Genomic DNA, 14756 nt, shown 5'->3' on the forward strand with positions numbered 1-14756 from the left:
GAACTGATCAAAGAAAAAGAATCCTCCCTCCAGGCAGTATATGTGGTAGATACTGATCACCTCTCTCTAGGAGATGCATTCCAGATCCAAAGGACAGGCACTCTGTTTTACGCCTTCCTGCCATTCCTGCTTATCTACCAGGTGTTGTCCAAAATCTGAGAGGAGCACATGTGGCATATCTTGATCACTCCCTTTTAGCCCAGACAAATCTGGTTTAATTTCCTCCTACTGTTATCCAAGGGCCTCTACATACACCTACCCTTAGCTGCAGACTTACTTTGCAGGGGTCCTATGATCCACTACAAGGTGTGCAGGCTCCAGTTCACAGCTTGGCTGCTGAACAATCCCAGTTTGGGTTCTCAAGCCAAGTAGCTAGTGTCATCCTTATTGTCCCTAGACCTTCTACTAGGAGGTCTTACATGAGTAAACGGGTCTGTTTTTTCTGACTGGGCCAGGCTGCAGGGAGTTCACACAAAGGATTGTCCTATTAGTGTTTGAATCCCTACTGTCTCTTAAAGAATCTGGTCTGGCAGTTTCATCTCTTAAGCTGCGCTATCTGCCTACCATGGCAAGATCCAGGACAGGACACTGTTTTCTCACTCAGCATCTGGGAGTTTTATTAAGAGGTTGTTTAATTTGTTTCCCACATGGCCACCTATAGTGCCACAGTGGTCCTTGTCTGTCATTCTCTCCCAACTTATGTTAACCGTATTCAAACCACTAGGTTTTTGTAGCTTGCAACTGTTGTCTTTCAAGGTTGCATTTTTGATGGCAGTCACATCAGTCAGAAGAATGGGAGAGTTGGTAGCTCTGAGAAGTGACCACCCATTTATTCCAATTCCAGTAACCTTTAATGGCATAACAATAGCTTACAAAAAGGAATGAGCACACAATTTGCCCATATGTCAAGATAACACAATATAGATACATCAGAAATTATAAATCATTCACTACAATAACGAAGAATCTCTAGTTTTAACTCTAAAAGAAAGATGTATTTGCCAGGTGAGTATATTTGCCAGATCAGTTGCTGTGTATAAGGAGAGCGTATAGTATTCCTTTTTTTTCTAAAAGAGAATTTTATAATCATAATTTTGGGTCTAGCAGCTGTTTTCTGAATATTAAAACTGAACTATTTGTATAGGAAAGCAACGTAAGAGCCCTGGAGATTTTGTTCACATATCATGGATCAGACTTGCTTCCCCATCGGTTGGCAATTCTCTCTAATTTCCCTGAGACCACTTCTCCACATGAATATTCCTTTTTGCTTCCTGAAGCTTGGTAAGTGTATCCTTGCTAAATCTCAGTGCAAGACTATGGCTGAGATCCCACATGCTAAATCATGCAGTTTCAGTCCACTTTGAGTGCACTTTCCAACTGGATTTTACTGTGTGGACTGGCAGAATCCAGTTTGAAAGTGCATTGAAAATGGATTGAAACTGCATTATTTAGCATTTGTGATCACAGCCTATAATTTCGCTTCCCCCACCCTCCAACTCTTTGGGATTTTAGTAAACAATGTCAATTAGTATTCTTAAAGAATCAGTCTAAAAGCAATGTCTGTGCAGTTCAAGAGAGATCCAGTAAATAGATTTTTAACTACGTAAATATTTCTCTGTCAGTTTCAGTGGACAGCAGATAGAGCGATAGCAGAGGGACAGCCACAATTTAAAAATTGGGTGGTATCCTCAGGAATGCGAATGCTACTTTTTCTAAACCATTCTCTTGAATGTTCTCTTCTCCTGTCTTAGTGACTTTACTATACAGCTTAGATCGATGCCAGTGTTCTATTAATGCTAGCCAGCATTTGGATTTAGCAGGATCTGAAACTGTAGTTCTTTGTGCTGGATTCATAGTTTGGTTAAATAAAGTTCTGAGTAGCATAAACAGCAGTTAAGCTCTGACCTGACAATTCTTTAAACAGTGATTCAGGAGAGATTTTTCTCAGAAAAGAGGAGCATGTATTCTTGAATTTGGAGCCTGCTGTCTTAATAAGAGGAAACCAGAGTTACAGCTGTATGTGGCATGCAAAAAAGAAGTGCAAGTGTTTTTTTTGGGCTGTAAAAAGCCACTGCATCCATATAGAACAGACACTTTGGCTCAGACTGCTTGCTTACACTCCTGAAGTACATAGGTTTATTATTCTTGTCATCTTCAATTTCTGTTTCCTGCTTATACAACAGTTGTGAAATGTTAATTTTGCATTTGATGTTGCAACACTGGGTCAACAAATGGGGTAACATTTCCCCTCTCCCCCTTCAAATAGTGATTGGTAAATCTGCCTTTTGAAATTCAGTCATTGTGTAAAATGTTTCACTGCAAAGGTAAGTGCAGGTGCTTTTGCAGTTGAATATCTGTCTTTGAAAGGCACTAGGCTACAATTAGAATACTTTTTTTTGTTTGAAGCTGTTTTATGCTTGCATATTAGTTGTAGAAATAATCTTGATGCACATTGCTGGAAGCCTGCAAATCAGACCTGGAAAGACTTCAAAGGTCTCTGCATAATCATTAAATGTTACATTTTTATCTTAAAAAGATGTTTTTGAGGCAAACATGATGATCTTTTGTATTTCAGCCTGTTATTATTTCTGCTCAGTGCCTTTATACATGCCACGTGGGCCCAGAAGGCACCCATACTGTTTTCTGTGTTTTCTTTGAAAAACATATGCATTAATGACTCCATACAAATTACACATGCTGAAGATATGTGAGCTCTCTCCAAATAGAGAAGGGAATGGGGCAGCCCCTGCTTGCACACACCATTGAATTCCCTTTTAATTTAGGTTCCAGGAAACTTACCTATTTTTTTTTCATGCCAGACATGCCATTATTAGCTCTCAGTCATATGATTACCTTTGTTCACAGGCTGATTATTTTGCTATTGAAGAAGACGTGTGTGTGTGTGTGTTTGTGTGTAATGATGATGACTCTATTGCTGCCAAAGTACAAACCTTGACAGAGATCAGCTGTGGCACTGAGTAAACAAAACACTTAATTAAAAAAATCCACATTATTTTTTTTAAATAAATGAAATGCACTAAGATACCACAAGGTACCTCAGTTTGTAGCTTCTCTTTGCTTTAATGTTGAATGTATTTGTAATTTGTCCCATTCAAAGACTAAGGCATTGGTCCTTATTTCTAAATGCTGTCAATATATGTTGGTTTATACAGCTAAGTTAATAATTAGGCATTTTATGTTGAATCAATTTTGGTTTGACAAGAAAGCTAGTACTGCATATATATTTCTTTCCTCCAAATTCCCCATGTATTTTCCCACATGGTTTTATAATTTTTGAAAGTTTCATGTTGCTATTAAAAGCAACAAAACAGTCTTCCCAGTTTTGTGAATTTTGTATATTTTTACCCCTTCTTTTTCTTCAGTGAACAATTATTTAATTGTTATGTTTCTCAAACCATTTTAGCAGGATTTCTAAATAAAAACAGTGTCTGGGAGTTTGTTTTTACTTTGCTCAGTACCAACTTTTCCTATGTAATATCAATGGGCTGTTTAGCCCTTCACATTTGTGTACAGGGAACTCAATTGAAAGCAATAAGTATTTTAACAACTGTATAAAAGATCAAGTGCAAGTCAGTATATGAGGGATGGATTACTTCATAACAGTATTATTGTAATCATGATGTCCATTGTATCCTGTCTACTGCACTGTCTGACTCTGCAAGCAAACAGGGTTAAATGTGCTGGGAATAATTGGGAGCTGTGTTGAATAAGAACATTTTAGATTACTCCGTCACACCTCACACTAGAAGTGAATCAAAACCACTTAGGGTTGCCAGCTCCAGCTCAGGAAATACCTGGGACTTTTGGGGTGGAGACTGGAGACTTTCCCATATCAATCAATCAATAAAACAGCAGTGCAGTTCCCCTGAATACAGTCTTAATTTCCTCATCCTCTTTTTTTTGCCTTCGAAGGCTTCCCCAGCAGCTGCGCTTCCACTAAATGAAAGTGAAGCAAGTCCCTTTTCAGGCTTTGGTAGTGTTTCTAAGTATGGCTCTTTTAAGGGGACACACACTCGCAAAGCAGTCACATTCACAGCTTCACACATTCACCAGGAAGAGCCACATGGCTCCACCTGCTTACCCCTACCCATTGCGGCTTTCACCATGCACACACCTTCCAAAACACAAGCAGTTTACTAAGCCCGCAAAACCAGGGGATCCCCAATCCTGGGGGCTGACAAGCCTACTTTTGCTGCTCAGTGAGTGCCTCATTTTACTTCTGTGCATTGCTAGTTTTTATCTGAATTTTTCCTTCCCTCTCTGCCCCTGAATTGTGGCAAACTTTTTATCAGAGTTTATGCAGTGCTTGAAAGATAAACATGAAGAGCCACAGCCTCTGGAATGCACATGCATATGTGTGCCCCTCTACCTTATGTTGATTACAGGCCTTTTTAGTATGAGTTTTGCCTTTGCTGAAAAGGCAAATGTAAAAAACTTAACAGTGCCCTAACTTACACGGCTCCTTAACCTGACAACCTGGAAAATACTTTTATACTGCTTCATTTAGAGTAGGTGCAGCATGTTGTAATTTTTAGCGTATATAATGGCTCAAAATAAAATCCTTATTTCCAAGCTCTTATTTTCCATTCTGTTCCCTTCTCCGTTCCTCCAAAAAGAATGTGCAGGCTTTAAAAGATAACAGGTTTTAAAGCATTGTTAACCTTCTAGAGGAAGAAGTGTTTCCCAGTGTAAATTATAAGATTTTTATTAGATTTTATACAGCCTAATTCAGCCCATGATAGCTTCTTGCTTCTATTGAGTTGCAGTCTTTTGAAGTAAGTTTATAGGACCTTTTTAACAGCATATTTTTACATCTTGGAATGCAGCATTGTCACATACAGGAATACTAATGTGGTGTGACTGGAGAAATGAGATTACGGAAGTATATCCAGTTTTGTCATTCTTGTAAAGAGCCAATTAGACAATCAAAATTTAGTTCATGAATGTTATGTTGTTGCTAAGCAGCTTTTTAAGAAATATTGCTCATAAATCAAGCAAACTACACTCCTCAACGACCCTGTCCTCAAAAGTGCAAAGTCAAGTGCATTTTTAGTTCTCTTTTGATATAGCCTTTGCTTAAGAAAAAAGAGTGCAACTTCAAAATATCCGTGCTGGCCCACAGTTCAGCGATAGAACATCTGCTTGGCATGCAGGCGGTTCAACCTCTGGTATCTTCAGTTCAAAGGAATATAAGGCAGCTTTGTGTGTGTACACATCTTTTTGCTGCAGTTGAATCCTCTCTGGGGAATAGGGTTGCCAATTCCCAGGTGGGGGCAGGGGATCCCCCTGTTTGGAGGCCCTCCCCCCGCTTCAGGGTCATCAGAAAGTAGGGGGAGGGGAGGGAAATGTCTGCTGGGAACTCTGTTATTCTGTATGGAGTCTAATTCCCATAGGAAATAATGGAGAATTGATCCACAGGTATCTGGGGCTCTGGGGGGGGGGGGCTATTTTTGAGGTAGAGGCACCAAATTTTCAGTATAGCATCCAGTGATTCCCCCCAAAATACCCTCCAAGTTTCAAAAGGATTGGACCAGGGGGTCCAGTTCTATGAGCCCAAAAGAAGGTGCCCCTATCCTTCATTATTTCCTATGGAAGGAAGGCATTTTTAAAAATGTGCGATCCCTTTCAATGTGATGGCCAGAATTCCCTTTGGAGTGCAATGATGCTTGTCACACCCTTGCTCCTGGTTCCACCCCCAATGTTTCCTGGCTCCACCCCCAAAGTCTCCTGGCTCTACCCCCAAAGTCCCCAGATATTTCTTGAATTTCTTGAATTTGACTTGGCAACCGTACTGGGGAACGAAATCTGTAATGAAGATCACATGCTCAGTGGTCCCACCATTATGTGGTGTTGCAGCCAGTAGTCTTCAGTGAAGTCCTGTGCAGCCCAAAATCAAAATCCTGCAAAGGGCTAGATTGAAAGGCTATCAAAAAGATTGAAAAGAGGTCCATTTTTCTTTTTCAAAGAAGCAAACACCATTTTGGTTTTTCATTGGTTTTAGCATTTCTGTTTGAAATTTGTTTTTATTAGCAATTTTAACAAGCGGGTCTTCACTAGCTGTCTGGATATAGGCAATTCCAGTGTCATTCCTTACAAAAGACTGTTGCTTTTAAAGGAGTAAAAGTCCAGTGGTTCTTTTATGGGATTGAGGTGGGGAGGGTATTTCTTATAGGCACAGTATTTGGAAGAGGTGGCGTAGTTGCCCAATAGATATGGGAGCAATCACAAGGAAGAATGAAAGGGAAAGAAATTACAACTGGAGCCATAGGCTGTGCCCTGCTGGTGTATTGTACGTCGGAACATCTGGCATATCTTGGTAGGTTGTTGCTCCTTTTTGTTGGAATCCACTTGTTCCCTGGAAGGTCAGATGCTGAAGCTGAAGTTCAAATACTCTGGCCACAAATGAGAAGGGAGCATTCACTGGAGAAGATCCTGATGCTGGGAAAGACAGAAGGCAAAAGAAGAAGGGCCAGCAAAAGATGAGATGGCTGGACAGTGTTACTGATGTAACAAACACAAATTTGAGCAGACTTCGGAGGATGGTGGAAGACAGGAGGACCTGGTGTGACTTTGTCCATATGGTCGCAAAGAGTCAAACTCGACGGTGTGACTGAACAACAATAACAACTTGTGGGGAAAATGATTTATTACTTATTGTTTGTTTAGTTATTGAAAAAAATGTATTAGCAGCCTTTCTTCCTTATGGAGCTCATTCAAACACCTGAAGGGGAAAGCAACATACATGGCTGGTCTGTGATGGTCTTGAGAAACTTGAAGGGGATTTTGTGGGTGGTGAGAAAGGGAGGGTTAAATCTGCTCTTGCCATGAGTATCAACACAGCAGAATTCACAAAGAGGGAGAGCAGGTGTGGAAAAAGACTGGCAGAAGGTAAATATTTTGAAAAATAGACTTGCCTCCTGATGAGAGTTCAAGGCTGGCATGCATTTTCAGTAGCCGTTTCTTTAGCTGTATCTTTTGGCTGTTTCCTGTTGTCATCTCTCCTAATCTTCTATTTCTCTTAGCTTTCCTCCTGATAATAGCTATTGTTTGTGAACTATCTTATATTGCCAGAAGGCAATAAATGGTGGTATCACCCCTCCCCCCAAAAAAAAGTCTGTTCCTAGTTTAAAGACAATGGCAGAAAGAGTTAAGGCTGAGTTGCACAGGATGGAGGGATGTAATTTTTCTGTTACGCTGTTGCAATCAGAGTTGTTGCTTTTTTGGTGAGAATTATTGCTTTGAATTTAAGAGGTAATACATTTGGAAAAATAATGCCCTCTGTAATGAGAAATGTACATAGCCAAAGACTCTTAATTTTCTGTTGTTGTTGTTCCTCATGCATTAAGCGATGATATTGCTTTGTTATAGCCAACGTACTAATCTCACGGAAGTCAGGAAATTCAAATAAATGGCTCCCTTAACAGCGGTAACTTTACTGGAAAGCACAGTTATGGCTGCAGCTTTTGTATAATCCACATTTAAGACACCAATTCTTGTGTATGTTTCCTTGTCTTCACTGTTCTCAGATTTCTGTCTGAAGTTCAGTCTTGTCATGCTTGGTCTCCTCCTGATAGCAGTTCCCTTTTTATTGTGAAATCTGAATTAAGTCTCCTGACAAATGAAGAGGCAGTGGCAGTATACTATAGCCCACTTCAGATAGCTTTATTGGTCCATTGGGTGTTGCTGAAGCTTGCTTTGATGGGAATCATGTACTCCTGAGACTACGTTCACAGCAACCAATCTGTTTCACAATTCTTTACTAGGAAGTGACCATTGCAGTAGTGGAGGGATCCAGATGGTGGTGTTAGCATCATTTCCCTCAAACACAGTGGGGAAAGTATGTGATGGAATGACATCCATGGTGATTATTTCAGGCACATCCAAGAGTAATATAATTAAGTCTTTGTTTGCAGAAAGGGTGTGCAGGTTTTCCAGTCAGTAGCCCCTTCCTTCTTTTTTGTTTTCAGTCATTCTTGTGAAAGATTATAAACGCTTCATCCTGGTCTTCTGTCCTAGCACTGTGCATCAGTGTTGGGATCCTTGTTCTTAGCCTGATGCTTCAGCATTTGGCTCGGTGACCACTGGTCTTAATACAAGCATAGTTTTTAGTGTGCTGGATGCATTTCCTGTTGCATTTGGGTCAGGGCAGTTCACTAGTTGCGTGGGCTGTTTGGGGAACTAAATTGCAGAGGGCAGCACGTGCAGTAAGGTGAAGGCTGCAGCTTGTGCCTGTCATTACCTCCCAGACTCATGCCAGTGTTGCCCAGGTCCAAGGTGGGATGCAAAGTGCCTCTTCAGCCTGCTGGCAGGGGCACCAGGAGCTTTCCCAACTTACATTGCTGTTTGAGTCCAAGCTGCAGATCATCTCTGCATCTCCTTGATAGAGGCAGAACAGGAAGAAGACATTCAAGGTCATAATATGACCCTGAAGTCATGCTGTGTGATAATGTGAACACAGCGTTGACTGTGCTTGTCTGTGAATGGCTTTTCAACCCATCATGTTTCTGATTAAGAGGCTTTGAGTTGTTTCTTGTTCTGAGCATATATTTATTTTTATGCTCGTAGGATGTGGATACAAAGCCTTTCATCCATGTACGTGACTGGGCCACATTTTGACATTGTGAAATACCATGGCATTTTGGATGCAGAGCTACATAAGCGTAATTTATTTAAAATACTTGTATATAGTGAGAAAGGATGAGACATACAGTGAGTAAGGATATAGTGAGTAAAGAGAAGAACCAGTGTAGTATCATCATTAAGAGTGTTGAATAAGGATCTGGGAGACCCTGCTCTGAATCCCTGATTTTTCATGGAAGTTTTCTGGGTCACCTTGGGCTCAGTCATACACTTTCAGCCTGATCAACCTCACAGGGTTGTTGTGAGGATAAAATGGAGGTAAGGAGAACAATATAAGCTGCTTTAAGTTACCATGGGGAAAAAGGTGGAGTATCAACGAATAAATAAATAATACGGACCATGCAGTATGAATGAAACAAAAGGGTTTTTTCCCTTTTAAATAAATTTTATTTTATTAAATCTAATCAAATACAAAGGGAGCATAGGGAAAATAATAAAAATATAAATCTAGCATGCAAGAATCCAATTTAGACCGTTGGATGCATATAGCAAACAATTTACAAAACCAGTACCAAATGAAACAAAAGTATTAACATGATAAAATAAAGCAGAAAAAATAATACAGAAAAAATAATAGTAAAATCAGAAACAAAAAAACCCCGTTTCAGAATCTTTTTAAATTTTAATATTAACCCACCCCCTAAAATACATTCTGAAATAAAAAAAGACTTTCAAGATGCCAGAAGACAACATAGGGAAGAACTTGAGGGCTAGCCCAAAGGTTTGTGTTCCACTTGTTTGCCTGTCTCACTGCCAATATCATGGGAGTGTAGAGAAAGACCCCAGCTGAAGACCTGGGATTGTGAGTAGGATTGTAGGATAGGAGATTACTATAGTCTCAAGCCACTGAGATCTTTAAGGACATCATGAGCAAGTTGCATTCCACCCAGAAGTCACTGAGGATGACTCAAAGCTGGAGTGTTAAGCTTCATGTTGTTGGTGTCTTAGCACTGTGGTCTTCAACCCGTGGACTGATCACACAGCTCGCCCTGCAAGGTCACAGGCCCCTCCTTATAAAGCTGCTATGTTTTGGCTGCCTTTTTGAAAGGACTTCCTGCATTGTGCACAAGGATATGTTGCGTGTGTGGTGAGAAAAGCAAGATGGAAAGGTAGGTACAGTAGTAGGGACGATTCATCTATGGCTTGATTTGTTCCTTACTAAAGCACACTGTCCGACGGCTGACTTGTGTTTGCTGCACCCAGCCCTCTCGGTCTGCAACCCAACATTATGGTCATAACTCTGGCTCCCCCTTTTTCTGTTACATGGCTCCAATATGACTTGAGTACTTGTCATGCGCTTACAGCTCAGTCAGTCCCTAGGTCAGTAAACACTGGAGCTAAAGCCCTTGGTCTTTAACTGCTGAAGTCTAGTGTTTTTGAATGCTTTTTGAAGTGTGCCCAATGTGGGATGTGCAGCAATAAGTCTAGTCAGGATATTGCTGGAGGATGCATGGCTGTGGGCAGATCAAGACCACTTTCTCAAAATTAAGAGTGCCATATTTAATTTTATATATCCGTGCTAATGAAATTGAATTCTAAAGCTTGCTTTCTCACCTTTTCCCTTAAGGTGAATTCCTTTATGCATAATTTTGTTCTTGTTTTTGTACGTTCTCCTGTTTGAATTGTTAACGTTTTGAAGGGTTGAATGCCTCACTCTCACGTGTATAAATAATTAAATTAAGGAGGCCTTCTGTCTGAAATGTCATAATTGACTCTGTTTTTCCCCATTTGTGTAAATCTTTTTTTGAGAGCAGAGTTGCTTTCAAAGGACCTGTTAAGGTTTGGGTAGCAGTGTTATGTGTGTGTTTTAGAAATAGCTATGATTGAAAGCCGGCAGTATGTGTGCGTGTGTTTGTGATGGGGAACTTGTATTCATTAAAAACCTACATGATAAAAACATGTCTTAAAAACCATTAAAACCAAACAAAAAGCATGTCATTAAAACAATTAGAACCAAAGATAGAGAGCCAGTTTGGTGTAGCGGTTAAATGTGTGGACTCTTATCTGGGAGAACCGAGTTTGATTCCCCACTCCAATTGCAGCTGCTGGAATGGCCTTGGGTCAGCCCTTGAAAGGGCAGCTTCTTTGAGAGCTCTCTCAGCCCCACCTACCTCACAGGGTGACTGTTGTGTGCATGTGTGTGAGGGGGAGGTAAAGGAGAAGAAGATGATGAAGGAGATATTGGATTTATATCCCGCCCTCCACTCTGAAGAGTCTCAGAGTGGCTAACAATCTCCTTTACCCTCCTCCCCCACAAAAGACACCCTGTGAGGTGAGTGGGACTGGAGAGGGTTCTCACAGCAGCTGCCCTTTCAAGGATAACCTCTGCCAGAGCTATGGCTGACCCAAGGCCATACTAGCAGGTGCACGTGGAGGAGTGGGGAATCAAACCTGGTTCTCCCAGATAAGAGTCCACACACTTAACCAAACTGGCTATCTGAGACTCTGAGATTCAGAGTGTAGGGCAGGGTATAAATCCACTATCTTCTTCAAAGTTAAAATACACGTTGTTGTTCAGTTGCACAGTCGAGTGACTTTGCGACCCCATGGACAAAGTCACGCCAGGCCCTCCTGTCTTCCACCATACTCCAAAGTCTGCTCAAATTCGTGTTTGTTACATCAGTAACAATGTCCAGCCATCTCATCTTTTGCTGTCCCCTTCTTCTTTTCCCTTCTGTCTTTCCTAGCATCAGTATCTTCTCCAGGGAGTGCTCCCTTCTCATTTGGTGGCCAAAGTATTTGAGCTTCAGCTTCAGCATCTGACCTTCCAGGGAACAGTCTGATTTCCCTTGGGACTGACTGGATCTCCTTGCAGTCCAAGGGACTCTCAAGAGTCTTCTCCAGCACCACATCTCAAAAGAATCTATTCGTCTGTTCTCGGCCTTCCTTATGGTCCAGCTCTCACAGCTATACATTACTACTGGGAATACCATCGCTTTGACTGTATGGACTTTTGTTGGCAGAGTGATCTCTCTACATTTTATTATACTGTCCAGGTTCACCATAGCTGTCCTCCCAAGGAGCAAACGTCTTTTAATTTCATGGCTACAGTCACCATCTGCAGTGATCTTGGATCCCAGAAATGTGAAGTCTGTCACTACTTCCATGTCTTCTCCTTCTATTTGCCAAGGTGTAATGGGGCCAGATGAAATGATCTTAGGTTTTTTGATGTTGAGTTTCAAGCCTACTTTTGTGCTCTCCTCTTTCACCCTCAACAAGAGGTTCTTTAGGTCCTTTTCACTTTTTGCCATTAGAGTAGTGTCATCTGCATATCTGAGGTCGTTGATGTTTTTCCCAGCAATCTTAATTCCAGCTTGTGCTTCATCCAGGCCAGCATTCCGCATGATGTACTCTGCATATAAATTAAATAAGCAGGGTGACAATATACAGCCTTGTCGAACTCCTTTTCCTATTCTAAACCAATCAGTTGTTCCATATCCCGTTCTGACAGTTGCTTCTTGACCCTTATACAGGTTTCGCAGGAGACATGTGAGGTGGTCTGGTACTCCCATCTCTTTAAGGACTTGCCACAGTTTGTTATGATCCACACAATCAAATGCTTTAGCATAGTCAATGAAGAAGTAATAGATACTCTAATTTTTTTCTGATACTCCCGTGCTTTCTCCATAATCCATTGAATGTTGGCAATTTGATCTCTAGTTCCTCTATCTCTCCGAAACCCAGCTTGAACTTCTGGTAGTTCCCGATCTACATACTGCTGAAGCCTAGCTTGTAGGATCTTTAACATGACCTTGCTGGCATGTGAAATGAGTGCAATGGTACGATAGTTTGAACATTCCTTGGCATTACCCTTCTTTGGGATTGGAATATAAACCAATCTTTTCCAGTCCTGTGGCCACTGTTGTGTTTTCCAAATTTGTTGACATAATGTGTGCATTACTTTAACAGCATCATCTTTTAGGACTTTGAATAGCTCAACTGGGATACCATCATCTCTGCTCGCTTTGTTGTTAGTAATGCTTTCTAAAGCCCATTTGATTGCACACTCCAGGATGTCTGGCTCAAGGTCATCGATTTCACTGTCATGGTTGTTTGGGACATGAGCTCCTTCTTGTTTAATTCTTCTGTGTATTCTTGCCACCTCTTCCTGATCTCTTCTGCTTCTGTTGGGTCCCTACCATTTTTGTCCTTTATCATGGCCATCTTTGCATGAAACGTTCCCTTGATTTCTCCAATTTTCTTGAAGAGATCTCTTGTCCTTCCCATTCTATTATTTTCCTCTATTGCTTTGCACTGTTCCTTCAGGAAGGCCTTCTTATATATCCTTGCTGTTCTCTGGAAATCTGCATTCAGATGGGTGAATCTTTGCTTTTTGCCTTTGCCTTTCTCTGTCCTTCTTTCCTCAGCTATTTGTAAAGCCTCATCAGACAGCCACTTTGCTTTCTTGCATTTCTTTTTCTTTGGGATGGTTATGATTGCTGCCTTCTGTACAATGTCATGAACCTCCGTCCATAGTTCTTCAGGCATTCTATCAACTCTAGTTTCTTAAACCTATTCTTCACCTCCACTGTATATTCGTAAGGGATGTGATCAAGGTCAAACCTGAATGGCCTAATGGCTTCCCCAGTTTTCTTCAGTTGAAGCCTGAATTTTGCAATGAGTAGCCCATGATCTGAGCCGCAGGCAGTTTTTTCTGCCTGTAAGGAGCTTCTCCATCTTTGACTGCAGAGTATATAATCAATCTGATTTCTGTGTTGCCCATCAGGTGATGTCCATGTGTACAGTCGTCTTTTAGGTTGTTGGAAGAGGGTGTTCACTATGACCAGCTTGTTCTCTTGACAAAAGCCTTTACCTGGCTTCATTTTGTTTTCCAAGGCCAAACTTGTCAGTTGTTCTGGTCACCTTTTGACTTCCTACTTTGGCATTCCAGTCCCCTATGATGAGGAGGACATTTTTTGTGTGTGTTAATTCTAGAAGGTGGTGTAGACCTTCATAGAACTGGTCCACTTCAGCCTCTTCTGCATCAGTGGTTGGGGCATAGACTGTATTACTGTGATATTGAATGGTTTGCCTTGGATACGGACTGAGATCATTCTGTCATTTTTGAGATTGTATCCCACTACTGCCTTCCTCACTCTCTTGTTAACTATAAAGGCTACGCCATTTCTTCTACGGGACTCTTGCCCACAATAATAGATGTAGTGATCTTCTGAGTTAAATTCACCCATTCCTGTCCATTTTAGTTCACTGATTCCCAAGATACACATACAAAAATATAAATGCAGCAATGAAAACATTGTGTGTGAATGAGGAATTACTGAGGGAATGCTAGACACCATGATAGCTGACCATAGCGGAAGTCCTGTAGGTATGTTACTCTCAGGACATATAGGGCTTTAAAGGTCCATACCAGTACCCTGAATTGTGCATGGAAACATATTGGGAGCCAATTTAGCTTGGTCTCTAGACTGTAACAATGTGGCCTGTACAACACATTTCAGTCAACATTGTAGCTGCTGTGTCCTTCATTAACTGAAGTTTCTAAACACTTTTCAGGAGCAGCCTGAGGCAGAGTAATCAAATCTAAATGTAACCAGGGCACACACCACAAATGCCAAGATCTTTTCTGTCCAGGAAAGGCTGCAGCTGGCTAACGAGTTGAAGCTGGTAAAAGTCATCCATGGTCACTCTCAGGCACACTTGAAAGTAAAGACCAGTGAAATCAGTGATATTTACTTCTGAATAAATAGTTAGGCTTGTGCCATATCATCATTTGTAGTTCCATTCATTGTCATTTTTTTCATATTTTGGGCTTTATACTGTGCTTATTACTGTACTAGGCACTATATAAAAGCTAAACAGACATGACATAGCCCCCAGGATTATGTTCTGATAACATACAAGGAATTGGAAGGAAAGGGCCTCATTTCCCAAATACTAATCAAGAGGAGAAAACTGGAAGTGACATACAGGAAAAGCAAGAGAATAGTTCAAAAGAGTCCACACACTTAACCACTACACGTAACCACTACACCAAACTGGCTCTCTGTATTTGGTTCTAATTGAAGTACCAAAAAAAGAACCAATTGCAACAGTGTTGGAAGAGGGTTTCATGCATACCCACATACCTGCCA

General features: G+C 41.0%; 1 protein-coding gene across 2 annotated transcripts in view; it reads left to right on the forward strand.

Annotated features, from left to right (window-relative positions):
• The window catches only part of NBAS (NBAS subunit of NRZ tethering complex), a 230899-nt gene that overhangs the window by 46945 nt on the left and 169198 nt on the right, over positions 1-14756 (forward strand). For both annotated transcript variants that reach the window (XM_060233719.1, XM_060233728.1), the window contains exon 21: positions 1145-1281. In XM_060233719.1, coding sequence (XP_060089702.1) covers positions 1145-1281 — 137 coding nt within the window. The remainder of the gene's footprint in view (positions 1-1144; positions 1282-14756) is intronic.

Source organism: Heteronotia binoei, chromosome 1, assembly GCF_032191835.1.
Source record: "Heteronotia binoei isolate CCM8104 ecotype False Entrance Well chromosome 1, APGP_CSIRO_Hbin_v1, whole genome shotgun sequence".
NCBI lineage: Eukaryota > Metazoa > Chordata > Lepidosauria > Squamata > Gekkonidae > Heteronotia > Heteronotia binoei.